The sequence below is a fragment of the Sinocyclocheilus rhinocerous genome, unplaced genomic scaffold, assembly GCF_001515625.1.
Source record: "Sinocyclocheilus rhinocerous isolate Xijiao unplaced genomic scaffold, SAMN03320098_v1.1 scaffold292, whole genome shotgun sequence".
In the NCBI taxonomy this organism is placed as follows: Eukaryota; Metazoa; Chordata; class Actinopteri; order Cypriniformes; family Cyprinidae; genus Sinocyclocheilus; species Sinocyclocheilus rhinocerous.
This window is the reverse complement of record NW_015641024.1, coordinates 390291-413202: the sequence shown is the minus strand read 5'-3', so window position 1 is coordinate 413202 and position 22912 is coordinate 390291. Positions and strand designations below refer to the sequence as shown.

At 35.9% G+C, this 22912-nt stretch overlaps 3 protein-coding genes across 6 annotated transcripts in view; 2 read left to right on the top strand and 1 right to left on the bottom strand.

Annotated features, from left to right (window-relative positions):
* The window catches only part of LOC107754037 (E3 ubiquitin-protein ligase MGRN1-like), a 16024-nt gene extending 8697 nt beyond the window's left edge, over nucleotides 1-7327 (top strand). The window contains exons 7-17 of one of the 2 annotated variants that reach the window (XM_016570351.1): nucleotides 333-376; nucleotides 504-551; nucleotides 660-728; nucleotides 835-994; nucleotides 1429-1538; nucleotides 1625-1839; nucleotides 4918-5029; nucleotides 5121-5166; nucleotides 6226-6330; nucleotides 6572-6615; nucleotides 6862-6942. In XM_016570351.1, coding sequence (XP_016425837.1) covers nucleotides 333-376; nucleotides 504-551; nucleotides 660-728; nucleotides 835-994; nucleotides 1429-1538; nucleotides 1625-1839; nucleotides 4918-5029; nucleotides 5121-5166; nucleotides 6226-6330; nucleotides 6572-6612 — 950 coding nt within the window. In that variant the 3' untranslated portion in view covers nucleotides 6613-6615; nucleotides 6862-6942. Of the gene's footprint in view, nucleotides 1-332; nucleotides 377-503; nucleotides 552-659; nucleotides 729-834; nucleotides 995-1428; nucleotides 1539-1624; nucleotides 1840-4917; nucleotides 5030-5120; nucleotides 5167-6225; nucleotides 6331-6571; nucleotides 6616-6861 lie in introns of both variants that reach the window. The other variant, XM_016570350.1, reaches the window with a different exon arrangement.
* Nucleotides 7328-13267: 5940 nt separating this feature from the next.
* LOC107754039 (serotonin N-acetyltransferase-like) lies at nucleotides 13268-16746 on the top strand. 2 transcript variants are annotated; one of them, XM_016570352.1, is made up of 4 exons: nucleotides 13269-13811; nucleotides 15090-15244; nucleotides 15345-15455; nucleotides 16443-16746. In XM_016570352.1, the coding sequence occupies exons 1-4, from the start codon at nucleotides 13643-13645 to the stop codon at nucleotides 16635-16637; spliced, it is 630 nt and encodes a 209-aa protein (XP_016425838.1). In that variant the 5' UTR covers nucleotides 13269-13642; the 3' UTR covers nucleotides 16638-16746. The 2 variants fall into 2 exon arrangements, with proteins under 2 accessions (XP_016425839.1, XP_016425838.1); XM_016570353.1 differs by lacking the exon at nucleotides 15345-15455 and having other exon boundaries at nucleotides 13268-13811; nucleotides 16332-16746.
* A 1902-nt stretch (nucleotides 16747-18648) lies between these two features.
* The window catches only part of LOC107754036 (inactive rhomboid protein 1-like), a 50910-nt gene continuing 46646 nt past the window's right edge, over nucleotides 18649-22912 (bottom strand). For both annotated transcript variants that reach the window (XM_016570348.1, XM_016570349.1), the window contains 2 exons: nucleotides 21005-21158; nucleotides 18649-19794 (listed from right to left, as the gene is read on the bottom strand). In XM_016570348.1, the coding sequence (XP_016425834.1) occupies nucleotides 19375-19794; nucleotides 21005-21158 (574 nt within the window). In that variant the 3' untranslated portion in view covers nucleotides 18649-19374. The remainder of the gene's footprint in view (nucleotides 19795-21004; nucleotides 21159-22912) is intronic.

Here is a 22912-nt window from a genome sequence, read left to right as displayed (position 1 = left end):
AAATCTCTTTTGGTTTTAGACTTTTGTCTTTGCAACTTTACAGATCTTCTTGGTATGCACCAAGAGCTTGTAACACTCCAAAGAGAAAGGAAAACTTGAAATCGCATCATATGACCCCTTTAAAGGATTTGCTCTAACACTTTGTCACATCTCTTAACATTACACTGTTGATGCTTGTTGCTGGTTGGAAGAGATAAAGTTGCTCAACAAAACTTTATCATGTTGTTGTGTCTATACAGCAGTGTTCCCCGAATATTTCAAAAGAGAACCAATCAGTGTGTTTGTTTAGTGCTGTTATGAATCTGCGTTTTAATTGTAACCATTTATTTCAGATTGTTTGGGACATGCACATGTACTGTTGGCAGCATTTGAAAGAGTGAGTTGAATTTGATGTCATATGCACAATTTCTGAAATGCTTATTTGTAGCGGTTTTTTTATTTGTTTTTTTATTTTTTATTTTATTTTATTTTATTTTTTATTTGTTTTTTTTTTACATTTACAGCATGTTGATGGCAGTTTCTCAGTCAAACCTTTGAAGCAGAAACAAATAGTGAGTCTTAATGATTTCCATATTGTCCTGTTTGAACATTATTCTCAAGTAGAGATGGTAATGAGTTCATAATATTTTTTTCCCTAAATATTTGCTTATACACCACAGGTGGACCGTGTCAGTTACTTGCTACAAGAGATTTATGGAATTGAGAACAAAAACAACCAAGAGACAAAGGTAAAAAGATGATTGCTGCTGTTCATTACATTTTCTATATATTTATATAGGTCTCTGTATTATTAGTAATGGAAAATGTCATTGTGATTTTTTTTTTTCCCCCCAGCCATCTGAGGATGAGAACAGTGACAACAGCAACGAGTGTGTGGTGTGTCTGTCAGATCTGCGGGACACTCTGATTTTGCCCTGTAGGCACTTGTGCCTGTGTAACTCTTGCGCTGATACTCTACGCTACCAGGCCAACAACTGCCCGATCTGTCGACTGCGTATGTAACTGCTGTTGAAGGGATAGTCCACCTAAAAATAAAAATTCTGTCATCATTTACTTCTGTGGAACACAAAAGAAGATATTTTGAAGAATGCTGATAAAATGGTTTCAGTGTTTTTTTATTTTGAAGAATGTTGAGAACAAACGATTTCGGTTCCCATTGAATTCCACTCTATTTTGTGACCATAGAATGGAAGTCAAAGAGAACTAAAACTCTTTAGTTACCCACATTCTTCAAAATATCTTATTTTCTGTTACATAGAAGTAAGTCCTACAGGTTTGAAACATGACATGAGTGGAGAGTAAATTAAGCCATGATTTTTATTTTTGGGTGAACTATCAGTTTAACACTCCCACAGTTGTGTATCATTTGAGTAACATCCCGAAAAGCCTGTGAAGAAATTTAGAAGTGCCTTTTTTGTCTGTCTCCAGCGTTTCGAGCTCTTCTCCAGATTCGAGCTGTAAGAAAGAAGCCTGGAGCACTTTCTCCTGTTTCCTTCAGTCCAGTGCTGGCTCAAAGCATGGATCATGATGAGCACTCGGTATGACACATATCCATCTGTGTTGTCTCCATACAAGACAACATGGCATCACTCTCTGATTCTCATTATTTTGTCCCTTTTCTCAGAGCTCAGACTCAGTTCCCCCTGGCTTTGAGCCCATCTCGCTGCTGGAGGCTTTGAACGGTCTTGGTGCCGTGTCCCCTGGCCTTCCATCTGCACCTCTGTATGACGAGATCAACTTCTCTGGGAGCTTGAGTGGAGAGAGCAGGCAGCTCAGCTCACCTGACCACTCTGGAGACAGTGGCGGACAGAAGAGCAAAGTCAGCAAGTCACCCGACAGGTAAAACTGACCCACTGCATGTTTGTTTTTGGATACTGACCCAAACAAGCAATTGAGCCGAACAACATTGTGTGGATAAATACACTACCATTCAAACGTTTGGGTTCGGTAAGATTTTTTAAATGTTTTTGAAAGAAGTCTCTTATGCTCACCAAGGCTGCTTATATTTGATCAAAACATACAGTAAAAACGGTAATTAAGGCTGCACGATTAATCGAATGTGATTGTCACGCGCATCTTGTCAGTAAAGCCGGTTCTGTGATTAGTAGTAAATCTCCAGCATGTCCTTTCAGATGGAGCAGCATTTACTACACAGAGTCGTAGTTCACTGACAAGCTACGCAAAATCGCGTTCATGATCGCAGACGATTTAATCACGCGATTATGAAATCGTTCTGCGATTATGAAATCTGTTTGCGTAGCTTGTCAGTGAACTACAGCTCTGTGTAGTAAATGCTGCTTCATCTGAAAGCACGTGAAAATACCACATTTAATAACATGTTTTTTACTCCAAACTCACTTCATAACGTCAGTCGAGTGTTTGTAGTAAATCCTTCTGTGAGATGATGTGGCTTCTTACACAGAATAAGGCACGCAACATATTTCATAGTATTCTAAGCAGTGATAAAGGCTATGTCGATTAGCATTGCATTATTATATACTTTATTATAATAAAAAATTATAATAAGACGAACTCGGATAAACCATATATTGTCGTAGTCGTTGGTTTATTTGTCACATTGAATTAATGAAAGCAGTTAAATCTTCTGTTTATTCAGCAACTGCTATAAGGGATTTCCTGGGTTTCTTCTGCAAGGCATATTTGGAGTTTCAGAGCGAGAGTGCCCTCTGGCCTTCGGATGGAGATTTACTGCTGATCACAGAACCGTGCTTCACTGAAAGATATGCATGACAATCGCAGCTTCTGCCTAATCGCGATTTCTCGCCTTTGCGATTTAATTTCGATTAATCTTGCAGCCCTAACTGTAATATTGTGAAATATTATTGCAATTTAAAATAACAAATTTCTATTTGAATATATTTTAAAATGTAATTTATTCCTGCAAATCAAAGCTGAATTTTCAGCATCATTACTCCAGTCTTCAGTGTTATATGATCCTTCAGAAATCATTGATTTGATTTGCTTCTCAGGAAACATTTCTTATTATAAATGTTGAAACAGATTTGCTGATTCATATTTTTGAGGAAGCCGTGATGCATTTTTTTCAGGATTCCTTTGATGAAAAGAACAATTTATTTTGAATAGAAATCTTTTGTAACATTATAAATTTCTTTACTCTTACTTGAGTAATTTAATACCTCCTTGCTGAATAAATTTTTTTTTAAAAACAGTCATGTGAACAAGTCAAGATTCTCTGTCCCCTTGAACGTATCCAGCACTGCACAGATTTTTTACTAGGAAATGTGTTAACACAGGAATAAAAACAGCACTTGTCAAGCTATTTCATGGACTATGTGACATTGCTTTCAAAAATAAAATAATGCTTTTGGCGAAGTCTCAAGTGGGATTTTTTTGATAAGTGATCTTTGCTTTCTCGTGACGGAGTAATAATAGCTGGGTAATGGCCAGTTAAGGGCTGAACTTCCTGCATCTGCATGTGTGTCACAGCAAGATGTCATGAACTTCTCCTTTCCATAAATCCGAATAATGACTCCACTTGCCATTTTCAGTACATCCTGTTTTTCATTGTAGCAATAAGGAAAATATACTCAGCATCAACGCATGTGTTGACTCATAGTCCGTCTTCCTGTTTTAACTAAAAGTGCCCATTTCAAATAATTTTGCTGAGAGTTCTAACACAAATAAAAAGATTGATTGATTGATTGATTAATTACTTGAAGAAAATAGTCAAATAAAAAAAATAGGCAAAAATAAATAATAATAATAACTGAATGATACACATTTGTTTATATGTAATATATTTATATATCAATAAGCACATCAAGATTAAAAAGTAACCATAAAAAAACACTCATCTGACATAGAGTGGAGAAGTAGATGCCTGTAATTAGGGTAGTGCACATATACAAAACTAGTGTCTGTATAAAAGCGATTGCATTTTTATTCTTTCACATGTTTATATATATAAAAATGTTAATCACAGGGTCTGCTGTGGAAAAAATTTGCCCTTACGGCACAAAGGTTGCTGGGACACAGACACCTCTTTGATGAGTGTCCACATTTTTTGTAGCAGCTTGTGTTCTCTTTCCACCATGAAAGCAGATCCCCATCCTGTGGGACGCGTGACAATAACAAGAACCGAATATACAGATTAGAATATAAACACTTCCTACTTCATCACCGCTCATCAGACCAGTGTCACATGTCCACAGCACCACCCAGTGCATTTAATTGTAATGGTGAGAAATATAAAAGATATTTTAAAGGGGTCCTATTATGCTTTTCGACGAATGGGATGAGACCTGGTTGAGCTGCACTAGAGAAGGCAATGAGTGTTATCACTATGTCAGAGACACGTTAGCTTTCCCAAGGCAGACGAACTTCGAGTGGTTACAATCATCCGGGTCTAAATCGCGCTCAAACCGATTCGATTTTGACGCAATATTTACACTGAAGCTCGCAGCAGGATGGTAAGGGTCATGACATTTCCCGACCAGGTGCCGAGTGCTGCCAATCACAACACACACTGGCCCAGCTAACCAATCACAGCACATTTCGTATTTCAGAAGGCGGGCCTTCATTTCATACAGGAACTATTCGAGCCGTTTATGCCAGACTGGGGAGAGAGGTGTTGTAATAATGTAAAATATGTGAAAATATGTGTTTTTCGAACAACCTAGTATGAGAGCCTGTTCTAGTACACAGAGGTGTTGTAATAATGTAAAATATGTGAAAATATGTGTTTTTCGAACAACCTAGTATGAGAGCCTGTTCTAGTACACCCCCAAAACAAAATCAAGACTTTGTAAAAGAGCATAATAGGACCCCTTTAATGTTTCCTACGATAAGGACAAAGGCACAAACATTAAATAGTGTTTGTACTAGAAGACTTAATTCGTGCATCATCCCTAGTCCTGACAGTCTGTGTGTTTGCAGCACTCTACGCTCTCCATCGTCACCCATTCAGGAGGAGGATGAAGAAAAACTGTCTGAGATGTCTGATGCACAAGCTCACATGCTGCTGTCCAGCAGTCCTGCCCCCACTGAGGTCAGCAGCACAGCCCATATAACATGTTACACACGGCCTGCTTGATGGGGTTGCACCTTTCTCATGTTCTTCACTGTCTTTGTATTGTCAGGGTACGGCTGGGGAGGACGCCCCTGATTCACTGTCTCCTGAAGATGGTGAGTGACTCCACTGTTATCACTGTCTGACTGGAAATAGGAAAATAAAACAAGTGCTATATTACGTTAAAGCTATTTTTGTGTCTGTTAAATGCTTTCATCACAATAATGTAATGTCTTTTGTTGTTTTTTTCTCTGGACATATTGATATGTGATTAATTGGAATACATTTGACACATTCATTAGCGTAGCATGTTTTTATGGATTTTAATAGATTGACAGCCCTGGTTGACAGTGTTGATAGGGGCATGTTCAGATGTGCTGTCATAGAAGCGAACATTTCAAAGTCATATTGTTTACCACTTTGGCTACATATTATGTGGTGTCCAAAAAATGTTACCAGATGTCCAAATAGGAGCCCTTTTTTAAACTAAATTTGTTAAGGTTATGGTTAAAACAAGTAAATTCTGCCAATGGTAGAACACCAAATATACTTACACAACTGTTCTAAAGTTTGTGATCGGTAGTTTTTTTTAAATGTTTTTGAAAGAAGTCTTTTATGATCAGCAATGCTGCATTTATTTGTTCAAAATACAGTAAAACAAGTAATACTATGAAATATTATTACATTTTCATCATTTAGAATCATTCAGATATGCTGACTTGCATAATGCTGATTTGAAGTTTTAAATATATTTTATTTTAAATTTAATTTATCTCCAGTAATTAAAATGTTTTTTTTATGGTTTAGTTTGTTAACTATAATAACCCTGCTTAATATTTTTTGTGGAAAACATTTTTTAATTTTTTCAAGATTCTTTCATGAATAGAAAAAGAAGCATTTATTTGAAATGGACATTTTTTTGTAACATGATAAATGTCTTTACTGCCAGTTTTGATTAATGTGTCCTTGCTGAATAGAAGTATTAATAACCCCATGCTGTTGAAGGGCAACGTATATTACAAATATTTTGAAAACAAGTGGAGAACATAAGATACTGATCAAGAGTCCAGAAATTGCTAGTGTCGTGTATGCATTAATAATGCATTTTTACTAAATAAAGAATAAACCATTGTGCAACTACAGCTTTTGTTTCTATTGTTTGTGAATCTATACAGAGGATCGACTGAATTTGGAGGAAGAGGTGATGAATGACTGCAGCAGTGAGCACAGCAGCTTTACCAAGACTGAAAGTGACCCCCCTGGAGACCTTTCCCTCCCTGGTGTGTACACATCCGGACACAAGAGCCTATTGTGCATGCTTTGAGTGTGTCCTTTACAGAGACGTTATTGTCCTGAGCGTGTGTGCACTCTTCGAACAACATCGTTCGTTCTTTCTCTCTTGCAATTTGACAAACGCTATGTTTCTGGCTCTCGGTCATTCAGCTCTAACCTGTGTGCCATTTATTCCTTGACTTCCTTTCCCTGCCTTCCTGGCTTCTCTCGTGGTCTTGCTCTGGGCAGCTCTAGGTCCTGATTCCTGCTCTATTGGTATGGAAGAGTAATGGGTATGTAGGCTTCTGTGTCCTTCTCTCGGCTGTTCCTCCATGTTCTTGTTCTCAGTGCCATGCAAACCTATACGGCACAAAAAGTTCTTCAGTCTCCAGTTTTACTGGTTTAATCAATCATTAAATTGTTGCTTTGACATATTTGTTAAACTTTGATGTGCCTGTTTATAAAATATGGCATGTGTTACATGTTTTGATATTTGTGTAGAGTAGATTTTTTAACTGCAGTATTTGTCATTTCTGTAGGATTATCTGGCTCAACTGAAAGTCTGAACACTCAGAGTACCTGCTGCTCCAGCCAGCCGCTCCTGGGTCCCTCAAGCCATTTGCACATGGATGATGATGAACTGGATGTTTAACCCTGCCCATCTCCTTCTTTGTACAGCCCGACATGTCTCCACATTGCAGTTTGATGCACTCCCATTCCAGTATCCCACTTTGAACATGATTGACTCTTGTTCCAGGCCTTTTGTTTCTGAACATAACTGGCTGAGGCCGATGAGCTTGTTCTGGTGGTGTGTCATATTTCTTGTGCTTGGTTTTTAGGGCTCTATTTTATCAAGTTGCTTACTTCACCCAAAGTGATCACCCTTACGTTATTCAAACTCTGCATTATTATCTTCCATGAATCACTAAAAAAAGTTGGGCAGAATGTCCAGTCTGCTCTTTTACATTCCATGAAAGTGGAAGTTGATTTTAAAGTACTTGGTAAGCTCCAGAAACCAGTAAAATAAAATGATTAGTCCATACTACATATCAAGTAATCAAGTTTTCAGAAGCCATATGAAATATCTGTGATGAACAGACCAAACTCTAAACCATCTAATCAAACTCTAAACCATCTAAAAAAATTTTTTTTTTTTTTTTTAAATTGTATTGTTTCTTGAAGAACTTTTAACATTCAAGGAACTTTACCATTGCACAAAATGTTCTTCATAGTGGAAAAAGGTTCTCTAGATGATTAAAATGTTCTTCACACTAGATTGTTTTATGAACTGTTCGCTGAAAGGTTCTTTGAGGAACTTTCTCACCACTTCTGTGTGTTAAACCTTTATTTTTAAGAGTGTGGTTGAGGGTGAAGCAGGTCATTTTGATGCTTGGTTATGTGAACCTAGATATAGAGCTTTGATCCAGGTATTGATTATAACTCTAATAAACATACAGCAGCTTGTTACGATTAATAGACAAAGCACATTTCAATAAAAACTCATTTCAGGATATCTGTACGAGTAAATGTAAAAGTCAACAAATGATCATGTGTTAAACTAATGAGTGAATAATACAGAAATATAATTGTAAATGTTTTAGTAAGTGCTTAAGTGTCCTGAACTTATTTTTTTGTGTGCTGACTGAAGATGAGCAGTCAGAAAAGCACTTTTGAATATATATATATATTCATGATTTCAAATGTAATATTTATAGTGATACTGTTGGAAATGGTGGACGACTTGTCAGTTTAATGACCAAATATTGTGTGGTCTAACAGTGCTTTAAATGTGCTTGTGTGTTCAGCTATTTATGCTCTTTAAAACTTAAAAAAAAGCCGTGGTGGACTCTATTTACCTCTTTATTTGCTTATGAACATTGTAATATATTTAAATACTTTAACATGTGAAGGCATTCCTTTCATGTGTCGGTTCAGATGTTATTAAATCATTTTAGAGCGAGGACTTTGTGAATATTTGACAGGTTGGTTGTATGTCTAAGAGAGGAAAGAAAAGCTCAATGAACAAGTCACAAGAAGCATGACATCTCATTGTTCTCCTCAAACATGCAGATATGCAGTGTCTTGTAGCATTATGCATAGAGGTTTATGTGCCTTTAAAGAACAAAGCAAATGTTGCAACAGCTTTTGCTCATAGCGGTGCTGTTCTTGTGTTCATCAGCTGTAACATTTAGCCTCGACTACGTTTATGCATTAGATGTGAGACTGATGTTCTTGTTTGTAATGTCCGTTTTGGAGAGCATATCATTTTAAACTGATACTATGTAGGTCGAAACGTATTGCTTATACAAATTTTGTAATGCTATATTACTTAACATGATTTTTGTTACATCATCTGTTAATACTGATTAAGCTGCTCTGTACATGTATTTTAATCAAATGTAAAAAATAAAATAAAAATCTGATTATTGATGGTGTTGAATTAATTGCTCACAGCTGTGCATGATAATATTGATGTAAGATTTATCACTGTTCTGGAATATGCATATTATTTATTTCCTCAAATAATGTGCCATTTCAATTAAATATTCCACTGTGCCTTCTTGTTCCTCACTTGTGAGAAGTGCATTTAAAGCGTACTTTCAAAATGAATACTATTTATGAAAGCAATATACTTTAAGAGATAATATTTCATACATTGGTGTGTACCTAATGTATCATTATTATGGAAAAACTATTGTATATAAATGACATGAGTGTTATATCCTAAATGTAAGAAGTTAAACCTTTGAGTGTTTTTTGACTTATTTTAGCAGCACTTAAGCAAAATGTGTGATTTTGTCACTTCTAATACGCTAGTTTTGCATGTACTTCTGATATACTTTGGTCAGTGGCACTGAAAATAAAATATACTTCAAAGCAACTGTAATTTAGAAAAATATTCTACTGCACTTGAGAGTGTTTTATTATTATTACCCTGCACTAGCATATACTTCTGTAGTGCAGTGCTTTACTACTGTGTACTGATACTAAAGTGCACTTCAGTACCCTTCCAGACACTTCCTGAAACATTTACTTTATTAGAAATGACTTCATTTTCTTCCCTTGATTTATTTATTTATATATTTAAACCTTTAGTACTTATTTACAGATGCACAAAATTATGTTTATACATTTTTTGGGTTATTTTTCGGACCTATTCTAATTTATGCATCATCTTCTATGGCAGATTCTTTAATATACATGTTTAATTAGAATAATATAACACTATAGCAGTGTTGGGTAAGTTACTCTAAAAAATTATTAATAGATACTAATACCATCTTCACCCATGTGATTAGATTACTGCACTAATTACTCTCTAAATAGTATTGAAGTACTTATTACTAATTACTTTCTAAATCCTATATCAACCTTGACCAGTTGAATAGACATGAAGCTGTTCTTTTTATTCTTTCAGATGAATAATATAAAATCGCATAAATTATTCTTGAACTGACCAAAGTATTTAAAAGGAGCCGGTTACAATAAAAACATACATTTTAACATTAGATGCTAAATTTTGATTTTAAATCCACTAGGCTATTGTTTTATACTTAATTGTTCTATAGTACTCTACAGTATTTAATGCAATTACATCAGAAGTAATTGTAATTAAATTATTAAGTCCATGCTTGCATGGCAGAGGCATCTGTAATAGCATTACCTTTAGAAGTAGGCTATTTAACACAGACTGTTTAATGCAGCTCAGGTGGGGCATGAATGCTCGTAAAACAATTATAATTGCATGAATAATGTTATAGGATTAATGTTTTGAATAGAACATTTTGAACATAGAAATATTAAATGATGGGGGAACAAATAAATTGTTTTTAAGTATGAAACTAAAACCGCCAGTAGGTGGCGGCAATCACTGTTTAATAAACGAGTCATTGACTCATTTGCTTCGTTCAAAACGACTTTATGAATGGGTAGCCTAATTAAATCATTCACTCTAGTGATGGGAAGTTCGAATCATTTTACCGACACTACTTGACTAATTCCAGTACAGAACCTATAGGATGATGCGCATGCGCGACTGAACGAATCATTCCCTAGACGACTCGTTCTTCCCGAGTCACATGAAAGATTCGTTCAAAATGAACGAATCGTTCAAGAACGACCCAACACTAATTCACTCAGGGAAACGGCAATCTTCTTTGTTCCTCGTCTGATATTTCTTAACTATACTGTATGTATATTTATAAAAAAAACAATTCAGTCAGATATTATGTCAGTGGCACTGTGTCAGAAAATGGACGTGCGGCCTGATTACTAATCCAACAGTTTGAGTCACGCGTATGAAAGGAATGAAAACATGGATGAGGATTGAGCTTTATGTGTGCAGATGAGAGAGGACTGTATAAACAGCACATCTCCCTACTTCCCAACAATTGTAAACACGTGTCATGGGTCGACACGTACAGTGAAGCAATGTGGAGAAACATGGTGAACCATCGGTGAACACCTGCTGACTGGAAAGTCGCGCGATGACACTGGTGCTTTAAAAAGCAGGTAAGTTATTAAGTCATAAAATAAACCACAGACTCAATGGTCATTGTCTGAGCATGTTAGTGGATGACCACAGAAATAATGAGTCAAACACAGTTAAAAAAACTTCTGAAGGCTCAAACGACACAAACGGAAGACTATAATGCGACAGTGTTTGAGTGAGTCAGCTTGTGTTGGCCCTGAATGACTCATCCATTTGCCTCCTAATAGCTTTTAGTCTATATTTTACAGGTCAACAAGCGATTTATTATCTCTCTAAGATAATCTCAACTTCTGTGAAACACGATTGATCTAAATGATCAAATGTTAGTATGTATCAAGTGATGATGATTACTTAAAATAGCTTACTATTAAAAGACTGTCTTGTATTACAGGACTTGTAAAATATAAGGATGCCAATATAGATTCTACACTAAATAGTAGTTCAGCTGATGATTGGAATTACTCGGAGGGGTCGTTTAAAGGTCAAATCATCTTAAATTGAAGTAGCTCCTCCTCAGATGAGGTCCAGCATTAACCCAGAGCTTCCTCTCATTGTGTCTGATGTATTGGAAAGTAAAGAGCTGGATTCATCAGGTTTCAGCCGGTTATTGAACAGTAAGTCAGTAGACTAGATATATTTAGTTTGTCAGATGGCATTAACACCTTAAGCATAATACTGGGAAACCTGAAAGCTCCTTAAACTGTGTATTTTTGAAAAGGAAGACATCATTGGACAATAATGAACAGCAGAGTGTAAAAAAAAACGTGTAAATGTTTAAGCAGCATGCTGTGTTATCAAATAATTACTAATCCATCACTGACTGGACTATACTATATGCTAAAGATAATATATTCTTCTCCAAGGGAATAATTTTTATCACTAAATAGGTTGCTATACAGATGTAAAATGATCTCTAAACTATATAAAAAATGGGACTGTACAAAAACAAAGGATGTTCAAATAAATGCAATCAATAAATGAAGCAAGCAGTATTCAAAATAAACAATGAACATGTGAATTTTATCTTTTGCATAATGAAATTGATAAATTAAGCAAAATGAACACTGGTGATGATTTCAGAGTAATTAAAACATGAAACACAATGTGATGTACTTTAGAAATGCTGGGTAAATAAAGGACAAAAACACATACATCTAATTTTCTTGTTGGGTTGCTCGTTTAAACAGAAGGCTGGGTTACACAAGAACTAACCAACACTGAAAATAAACCAACAAAATGACACACTATTTGGCTAGAAAATATACTATTCATAAATCCCAAACTAGCATTTTTTAGAGTATATACATAATCACACTTGATGTGGCAAGTTGAGCGGATGTTTAGGTAAATGTAAACCATGTTATTAAAAACAAAAGGCGGTTTAATTAGGTGTCTAACCCTTTTGTGATGTGAAAAAATATTAATATTGATACATTTTAAATTATTAATATGAATAAATATCAAAACATGCACAGCACTGTTCAGACGCCTGGGGTCAGTAATATTCTTTTAAAGAAATGTATACTTTTATGAATCAAAAGTGCAAGTAAAGACATTTATAAGATTTCTATTTTAAATAAATGCTTCCTATTCTTTAAAGAATCCTGAAAAATATATCATGGTTTCCACAAAAATATTAAGCAGCTCAAATGTTTTCAACATTGATAATAATACGAAATGTTTCTTGAGCAGCAAATCAGCTTTACCATCACAAATTAATTTATATATAAAGTAGAAAAAAGTTATTTAAAAATGTAATTATATTTCACAATATTACTGCTTTATTGTGATTTTGATCAAATAAACACAGCCTTGGTGAGCATAAGATATCTTTCAAAAAACATTAAAAATGACTGATCCCAAACTTTTGAACTTTAGTGCATGTCATACCAAATAAATTAATTTGACTTTTAAAAAAATATATTGTTTAGGCTAGTCTGAAAAAGTTGGGTATTTATTTACAGAACTATGTTTTTATTTTTTTTAATTTTTTACAATTGGTGTCCAATAAAATACTGTAAAAACACTCATCTGGATAGGCAACAAACGGTTTACTTATAGGCTACTTTGTAATTTGTAAATACTTTGTACTTTGCTAGTTGTGATTACTTTTATTTCAGTTAAGGGTAGTTAATTCATACTAGTTAAATCTGTATTTTGATAAAATATAAATGCAGTTGAATGGTAGTGTAATGTGCAATATGTATTGACGAATTGAATGATTTTGGAAATGTTACACCAATGAGTGAAACGCCACTTCTGTTAATTGACCCAGTGGGCTTATTTTTCAGCCGATGCGGACAATCTCAAAATGACATATTGGTACGTAGTTCTCAGTGTCCTTATTCTCTTACTAAGCACCAGCTTGCTGAATTTGGTAACACCAAATACGTAACAGGGCTACCAGGGCTGGCGTAAACACTACAAAGCTTTCTTTAGCTGTACAAACAGTTTCTGGGTGAGCGTTAGGAGCTGCGCTGTGAGTAGGCTATTAGCACAGAGACTTTTAGGAAATTGCTGCAGCTTCACCTGGCACGTGCGCACAGTACTATCCCTCTAAAGACGGGACACTTTAGGAGATCTGGGCGGGCCGGGACAAAGAGAGGGACGAGGGGGAGGGTTAAAGAGGAGGAGAGGTGACAGCGACGGGGTAGAGTGTTAGGATTCAAACACATCAGACCGTAGAAGAGAGCCACCGAACAAATCCACTGAGGGAAAGACAGCAGTGTCCGCAAACTTTGAAGTGAGAGAAAACTAAGAGCTGAAGAGGCTGCGTTAGTATTTCAGACCGCACTGTCCTCCAGCAGTCAGAAGTGTGCGCGTGTCAGATGATGGCACCGCAGGTCGTCAGCTCACCCTTCCTGAAGCCATTCTTTCTGAAGACGCCGCTGAGCGTGGCCAGTTCTCGACGGCAGCGACGACACACATTACCTGCTAGCGAGTTCCGGAATCTCACCCCACAGGACGCCATTAGTGTGTTTGAGATAGAGAGAGAAGGTAAGATGTTTTGCACAGACGGTGGGGTTATATTGCGGTGCTGCAAATAGATTTACCAAAATACAGAGCCAGAAGTACCTAACGATTGTTTCAATAATGTGAAAAATGTTTTTAGACAAAAACACATCTTTTGTTTTAGTTGTCCTGAGTGTGTCAGCAGATGCTGAATGTAGTTTAAGTAGCTCTAACACACTTGATCCCTCGCTGAAGGCATTTCTCTAGGAAATCTGATGGTTGGGTTTAGGTCAGATTTGTGGGCAACAGGTTGACAACGTAAATACTTATTTAGCTATCTACCTTATTTATTTTTATTTCAATTTCTGTAAAGTTTTGGCAATATGTATGTACTGAAGTACACCACCTTTCAAAAGTTTGGGGTCAGTATTTTTTTTTTTTTAATATTATAAATAATTTAAAAAGTATGAAAATAATACTTTAATTCAGCAAGGATGAATTAAATGCAGTAAAGACATAATATTACAAAAGATTTGTATTTTAAATAAATGCTGTAATTTTGAACTTTCTATTCATCAAAGAAGCTTGAAAAATTATATCATATAGCATAAACTGTTTTCAACACTGATAATAATAATAACTGTTTCTTGAGCAGCAAATCAGCATATTAGAATGAGTTCTGAAGGATCATGTGACACTGAAGACTGGAGAAATGATGCTGAAAATTCTGCTTTGCTATCATGGAAATAAATACAATTTAAAAATATATCCAAATAGAAAACGCTTATATTAAATTGTAATAGTATTTTGCAATTAAAATTTTTAATTGAAAATAAAATAAGTTTAAAGTCATGATATGACTTTTTTATTATTAAATAAATGCGGCCTTGGTGAGCATAAGAGACTTCTTTGAAAAAATGTTTTGAAAATTATTCCGACCCCAGACTTTTGATTGAAAGGTAGTGTATGTCATATCAATAATGCAAAATTTATTTGAAAAGAAAAAATGGTTTAAGTTAGGTATTTAAGTCTTCATTTTAGAATACATAGAATACCATAAAATCACACATATCTGTTTAGGCAACAAATGGTAATTTACACCATGTTTTATAATTGTGATTGCTTTTCTTTCAGTTAAGGGGAGTTGATAATTCATACCTGTTAAAAAAAACACCCCCTAAACTCTTTAAAAACTTCCCAAGTTCTAGAAGACTCTAGTCAACATACAGATCTGATCTGTGATAAATCTGATAATCCGCCGATAAGCTCTTGTTTGCATTGGTATAACAGGGTTCACTCATCCCTGTATTTTTCCCTCTGCAGCGTTTATCTCTGTTTCCGGTGAATGTCCACTCACCCTTGATGAGGTGCTTAGTTTCCTGGGCCAGTGTCCTGAGCTCTCGATGGGATGGTTTGAAGAGGGCCAGCTGGTGGCTTTCATCATTGGATCTGGCTGGGACAAAGAGAAATTAGAACGGGTGAGAAACATGGTTCTTTATTAAAGAAACCTGTTATCATGTAGATTAAGAACATCACAGTAAGTTCACATTCCAACCCTATTTTGACCATCTGATCCAGGAGGCCATGACCACACACGTCCCAGACTCTCCCACAGTTCACATCCTCGTGTTGTCTGTGCACCGCCACTGTCGGCAGCAGGGCAAAGGCTCTATCTTGCTTTGGCGCTATCTGCACTGTAATGATGCTGAAAATTCTGCTTTGCTATCATGGAAATAAATACAATTTAAAAATATATCCAAATAGAAAACGCTTATATTAAATTGTAATAGTATTTTGCAATTAAAATTTTTAATTGAAAATAAAATAAGTTTAAAGTCATGATATGACATTTTTATTATTAAATAAATGCGGCCTTGGTGAGCATAAGAGACTTCTTTGAAAAAATGTTTTGAAAATTATTCCGACCCCAGACTTTTGATTGAAAGGTAGTGTATGTCATATCAATAATGCAAAATTTATTTGAAAAGAAAAAATGGTTTAAGTTAGGTATTTAAGTCTTCATTTTAGAATACATAGAATACCATAAAATCACACATATCTGTTTAGGCAACAAATGGTAATTTACACCATGTTTTATAATTGTGATTGCTTTTCTTTCAGTTAAGGGGAGTTGATAATTCATACCTGTTAAAAAAAACACCCCCTAAACTCTTTAAAAACTTCCCAAGTTCTAGAAGACTCTAGTCAACATACAGATCTGATCTGTGATAAATCTGATAATCCGCCGATAAGCTCTTGTTTGCATTGGTATAACAGGGTTCACTCATCCCTGTATTTTTCCCTCTGCAGCGTTTATCTCTGTTTCCGGTGAATGTCCACTCACCCTTGATGAGGTGCTTAGTTTCCTGGGCCAGTGTCCTGAGCTCTCGATGGGATGGTTTGAAGAGGGCCAGCTGGTGGCTTTCATCATTGGATCTGGCTGGGACAAAGAGAAATTAGAACGGGTGAGAAACATGGTTCTTTATTAAAGAAACCTGTTATCATGTAGATTAAGAACATCACAGTAAGTTCACATTCTAACCCTATTTTGACCATCTGATCCAGGAGGCCATGACCACACACGTCCCAGACTCTCCCACAGTTCACATCCTCGTGTTGTCTGTGCACCGCCACTGTCGACAGCAGGGCAAAGGCTCTATCTTGCTTTGGCGCTATCTGCAGTACCTGCACTGTCTTCCCGGTCTCCGCCGAGCCCTGCTGGTCTGTGAGGAGTTCCTGGTGCCCTTCTACCAGAAAGCTGGCTTTAAGGAGAAGGGTCCCTCGGCCATCACTGTGGCGGCTTTGTCCTTCACAGAGATGGAGTATCAGCTTGGAGGCCTGGCTTATGCACGACGAAACAGCGGATGTTAGTTTCTTTAGCTCATGAAATCCTGATTCAGGACACCATGCGTAGATTCTGGATGGCTCTTGGCAGTCACAGGCTTAAAGCCCTACTACCACCTGAGCAAGGAACCAGAGACTTACCTATGCACTCATTTACAGAGATCGAAGCAGTTACATTTGGGTATATGAAGGCTAAAGATGTTGGTTGTTTACTGCATTTTTTTCCCTCTTGTACTGCCCAAGATACACTGCACACTTTACTGGTCAAAACACAGTGGTTGCTTTTAACAACTAATAAAGAGATTTTTTATTGTTTTTGAAAAAAAAAATCACCATATTCATCAAAAACATTTAATTTGATCAGTCAAAAATAATGATTTTCTTTCATTTTAATAACATTTAACATTAATAACATTCTTTTGGTAGAAAAAAATTCAAACATTCAAAACATTAGGTCAGAAAAATAAAAAAATGTAATTGAACATTTGAGAAAAAAATTATATTTATTTTTTTTATAACTTTCCATCCCTTGGAAATGTTAAATATATTGTTGTAGAATCTTCCTAATATATTACTGCATTTGTGACAATGTGTTTTGGAAATGCGAAATATGTATACAGTGTATGAACTGATGTAAACTTTACTTAGAATGTCCATAAACGTTCTCTGTGGCATTAGTCACTATCATGCATATCTAATCAATAAAAAAATCTAATAACAAAGCTATATTTTTGTATTTTCTATGCATTTCAGTAACACTTTACAATAAAGTCCCATTAGTTAACGGTAGTTAATGCATTAACTAACTCTGAGAGATTTTGTTACAGTATCATTTGTTACAGTTTTTTTACAGTATCTTTTGTAACTGTTCATTGTTAGCTCATGTCCATAATATTGACAGTTAAAACTTTTGATTTTATCATGTATTAGTAAATGTTGAAATGAACACTAACTAAGATTGATTATCGCTTTAGAAGAATTTCTCATTGTTACAATGATTTTCTTTCATTTTAATAACATTTAACATTAATAACATTCTTTTGGTAGAAAAAAATTCAAACATTCAAAACATTAGGTCAGAAAAATAAAAAAATGTAATTGAACATTTGAGAAAAAAATCGTATTTATTTTTTTTATAACTTTCCATCCCTTGGAAATGTTAAATATATTGTTGTAGAATCTTCCTAATATATTACTGCATTTGTGACAATGTGTTTTGGAAATGCGAAATATGTATACAGTGTATGAACTGATGTAAACTTTACTTAGAATGTCCATAAACGTTCTCTGTGGCATTAGTCACTATCATGCATATCTAATCAATAAAAAAATCTAATAACAAAGCTATATTTTTGTATTTTCTATGCATTTCAGTAACACTTTACAATAAAGTCCCATTAGTTAACGGTAGTTAATGCATTAACTAACTGAGAGATTTTGTTACAGTATCATTTGTTAGTTTTTTTACAGTATCTTTTGTAACTGTTCATTGTTAGCTCATGTCCATAATATTGACAGTTAAAACTTTTGATTTTAATCATGTATTAGTAAATGTTGAAATGAACATTAACTAAGATTGATTATCGCTTTAGAAGAATTTCTCATTGTTACTGTAGTTCATGTAAACTAATGTTAACAAATGGAACCTTAATGTAAAGTGTTGCCAGCATTTCTTTGGGTTTATGGATACAATTTATTATCCTTCGTACCATCTTAAATTTAGTTCCAAAACTGGTCAGACTGGTTTAGTATAGAAGTCTGTTTCTGCCTCAGAGTTATAAAAAAAAGTAAGAAAATTCACATCGCGATATACTCTTATTGTGAGATGTAACGTCGCAATTATGAAAAATAGTCACATCGTGAGATGAAGTCTCAACTATGGGAAATAAAGTCACAATTGTGAGATATTGAGATAGTTGCAATTATTAGAAAATTGTCACATTGCAAGTTCTAACATTGCAATTATGAGAAACAATATCACAATTAACATCTCACTTACGAGAAAGTTACCGTTTTATTTATTTTTTTTACTCTGAGGTGCAAATGGGCTTCCATAGTTTAAGGTCTAGTAGACAAGAAAAACAGACAAACTTCAGAGGTGCAGGTTGTTTTTAGCTGTATTCTGTAACAAGTGAGTAAATTGGGTAGCTAAAACACTACCCTTTCATAATCAACCATTACTCCATTAGAAGTAACACACAAATAAAAGAATATCATTTGAGTGCTCAACGTGTCACGAAAATATGGCAGTAGTAGGTACATTTATAAAGGCACCAAAGGTACAGAGTTTTTTCGTCCCTGGATTCTGAGGTCGACTAAACAAAGACAAACCTACCCCTGACATGCTAAAACATAAAAAAGTACAACAATCAAATTGAAGACGTGTTCTCCTTTTGGTGTACCAGTGCTTTTATGATGACACTGCCTTCTGAGACTGTAGTGTAAAGTAAGTTTTCGGGTGAGGGTGACCCTGTTTTTGTATGATTATCAGACACCCTTATCAATAGACTACATAAAACTTTAGAGTACGTTAAAAAGCGTTCTTCAATCTCAAGAGTCCTAAAATCATGGTCAAGAGTTGGAGATCCAACTTACACTTGAGTAAAAAAAACAACAACAACACAAGCATACTGTCCAAGTTCACAGAAAGGGCTTCATTTGGGGCGAGACGAAGTGCAACTGGATGAACACTGACAGCTGGGGACTGGCAGATGCAGATCAATGACCAATCGAATCCCTCTGTCCCCGAAGCCCCGCCTCTCCCTCAATGGAGGTGCGCATTGAGGTCGTACTTCTCACAGAACTTGTCGGTGAAAGGAATGCAGGTGAGCAGCTCGCACCACTCACACTTGATGGGATACACGTAGAAAAGCACCACGAGTCCCGCAAACAGGCCCACGAACACCACCAGGAAGATGATGATCTGGCAGCGCTTGCGGTACATGTCCAGGCGGCCGAAGCTGATGTATGGCAGGAAGGCGAAGGAGAGGAAGAAGCCCGAGATGAATCCGCAGATGTGGGCGAAGTTATCGATCCAGGGCAGCAGGCCGAAGGCGAACAGAAAGAGCACCACGCACAGTAGCTTAGTGAAGGCCCGCCACGGCTGAGCCAGAATCTGCCAGCTCTGAATCAGCTCCACAAACAGACAGGCCAGGATGCCGAACTGAGAGCCAGCCGGACCCACCTAGAGAGACATGGAGACAGCAAAAGAGGCACGAGCTCAGTGCCAGAGATACATGAGTAAAATACCCCTTTTCCACCAACATGGTGCTGGTTCTCTTAGCCCAGGGTTTTCTTAAACTCAGGTTCACAAACCCCAGGTGGATCATGAGGGAGTTGACGACAAGCTAATAATTCAGTTATACAAATGTACAAAATAAATTATTATTTAAAATAATTCTAAAATAAAAACCATGCCAATCTTTTACCATGTCATGTGGCCATTAACCAACACACAAAATGTTTTATTTTTTATTTTTACTGTGTTACTTGCCATTTCATTGTAATTATTTGTGAAATTTACTAGCAATTTTTAAGTGAAAATGGTTTCTACACTATTTTTTTCCAGTGCTTTAAAGAACTGTAAATGTGAATGTGTTGTTAAATTATTGAAATAATAACTTAAAATCTCAGAGGGCGCTTCAAGAAAATATTTTAAGCCAAAAGGGGTTTGGCTGACAAAAATTTGGGGAAATCATGTTATTTGCCGATGCTCCTAAACAATGACATCAAACAGCTCCCAAACAACTGTCACACTGACAAAAAAAATAAATAATTGGTGTAGAAACAATTAATAATTTTTTAGTAAATTTCAGAAATAATTACATTGAAACAGCAAGTAACTCATTGAATTAAGCGTGAAATTGTGAAGTAGAAAAGCTGAGATAGTATTTTCTTGTAAATAATCTTTGTTTTATTCTTTGTTTTTTACAGTGCGTGTGGGTCAATGACAAAGAATGATGCCCATGATAAAGAAAAGGACAAATCATTTTTATCATGTTTAAAAAACATGTGTACACTGTTTATTCATATGGCTTTGAAAAGCCTTTATGCCATTTTTGAAAATTTTTCAATTTAATTCTATTCAAAGAAAGTGGATTCAAATGATTGTATGTATAAATAGCATTTTTTACTATTAGTATTTTAACAGATGAAAAATAAAGCAGTTGTAGCCACTGTGCAACCCAAAATACACAGGATATCCATCAAGTCCACGTGTGTCACATCACCACATTGAGCATTTCGGGTTTAGATAGCTTCACTGATTAAAGTGAGTAACCTAGTTTTCCGTCTGTCTAATGTTAGCGATTTCTAGTTCTAGACCAGCAGGTTTTAGGGGCCGGTTGTGGCACCCTATCAGCGCAAAAGAGGCAAGATGGATCAAGCGGGCTCACCTCAGCTCTGTAGGGGAGGAAGATGGCACTAGCCAGGTTTCCTGTGATGCCACTCAGGATATAGATGATAGATATTCGTAGCCATCCGGCCAACTTCTCCAGGTCTCGAAGAATTGTCATCTGAAAACATACCGACACCAGGCAATGCAGAATCCTGTTTTTAACAGATGGGAACAGAGAGAACTTTTCAAGCATGTTGTTTATTAGCTGCTATGACATCTTTATGGATTTGAATGCATATTTTTCATTCCCAACACACCACAACGTTCTGACATGGCTACAGCGGTCATAAACATTCCCTTCATACAACATATGATGCCAATGACTCTAAATGATGTCCAAGCAAACCACCGCCTGTGTCATAATTACACTTCTGTCAGTTGTCTCATAAAAATGTGGCAAAGGCATGTCACAACAAGAGTCTCCACAAATGCTGTTATTATAAAATGCAATGTGCAATGGCCACCAAACACGAACAAATATGCAACAGTAACCACAACAATCCAACTTCAGCAGGTTCAAGGATGTTTGAGAGTGTGATGATCAAGGTGTGTGACAGAGGCACGTGCAGAAGCGTTAATCTACTGAGCCTTCTTAAGGAAGGCAAAGAGCCAAAGTGCAGCTCAGTGAAGCACTCTCTTTGATTACTACTACAGATCACACCATACTAAATAGCAGCATCTTCTCCAAGTGTCAGCTGTTTCTTAAAGCAGATAATCTGATCGTATGTGTCAGCCTTTGAAGCATCTGAGATAAACAGTGCAGTATGGGATATGGTGCTTATGGGTAGAGCATTCCAGCATGTGTGCATAATTAAAACCCAGAGGAATTTTTATAGCTTATGGGTTATTCTTTCATAGCTCAGAAGATTTCTTTGTTTCATTTGAGTATGAACTATCAAATAGAGAGAGAGAGAGAGAGAAAAAAACTCCTGAGACAATTGTTGACAAAGTAAGAGTGAGAGTAGAGCTGTAAAAGGAATATTGACTGCGTAGCTCTAACAATTTGGTCTTAGACGATTTTGATGAGAAATTGAGTTCATATATTTTAATTGTCACTACAGACTTTAGTAATTTGGCAGTCTGAGCACAGTTTAAGGCAGACATTATTTAATATCTTCTGAAACTCGAGGAGACGTGCATTATTATATACCAATATCTGTATTGTTGCATGGGCGAGTGAAATATGCATTGTTGGATATGCTGCATTAAAGTGTAGCAATGGTCTTGGCGTGAATATCTGCCATGTTTAGCTTTTTTGCTTCACCCGAGGTCTGGGGTAAACAGACATTTTGTCTGCAGTGTCCTAGGTATGAATGATGTGCATTTGTAAATTTTTGTTTCTCTGTTGGTGTGAACAGACATTTTGTTTGCAAATTTTTGCCTTTTCATTTTGCTCTGGGTTTGAATAGACCTGTCATTTGTCTTTCATGTTGTTCTTGATCTAAACAGACCTTTCGTTAGCATAGTTTCTCTTTTTTGTTTCACTTTTGGTGTGACCACGTTGTCTGTGATATTTAGCTTTTTTGTCTCAATTTCATCTTCGTTTGCAATGTTTTACTTTGTTGTTTTGCTCTAGGAATGAATGATGTGTATTTGTGAATTTTTGTTTTACTCTTAGTGTAAATAGATGCTTTATTTGCCATTTTTTGCATTTTTCATTTTGCTGTTGGCGTGAATAGACCTGTCGTTTCGTTTGCCTAGTTGAAGTTTTTAGTTTGGCTTTTGGTTTGACCAGTCCATGATCACACTGTGATATTGTGCTTTTTCGTTTCACTTTTGTCTGCAATGTTTAGCTTTGCCCTAGGTGTGAATGAATGCTGTGGATTTGTGAATGTTTATTTCTCTGGTGGCGTGAATAGACATTTTGTTTGACAGTTTTTACCTTTTGTTTTTGCTGTTGGCTTGA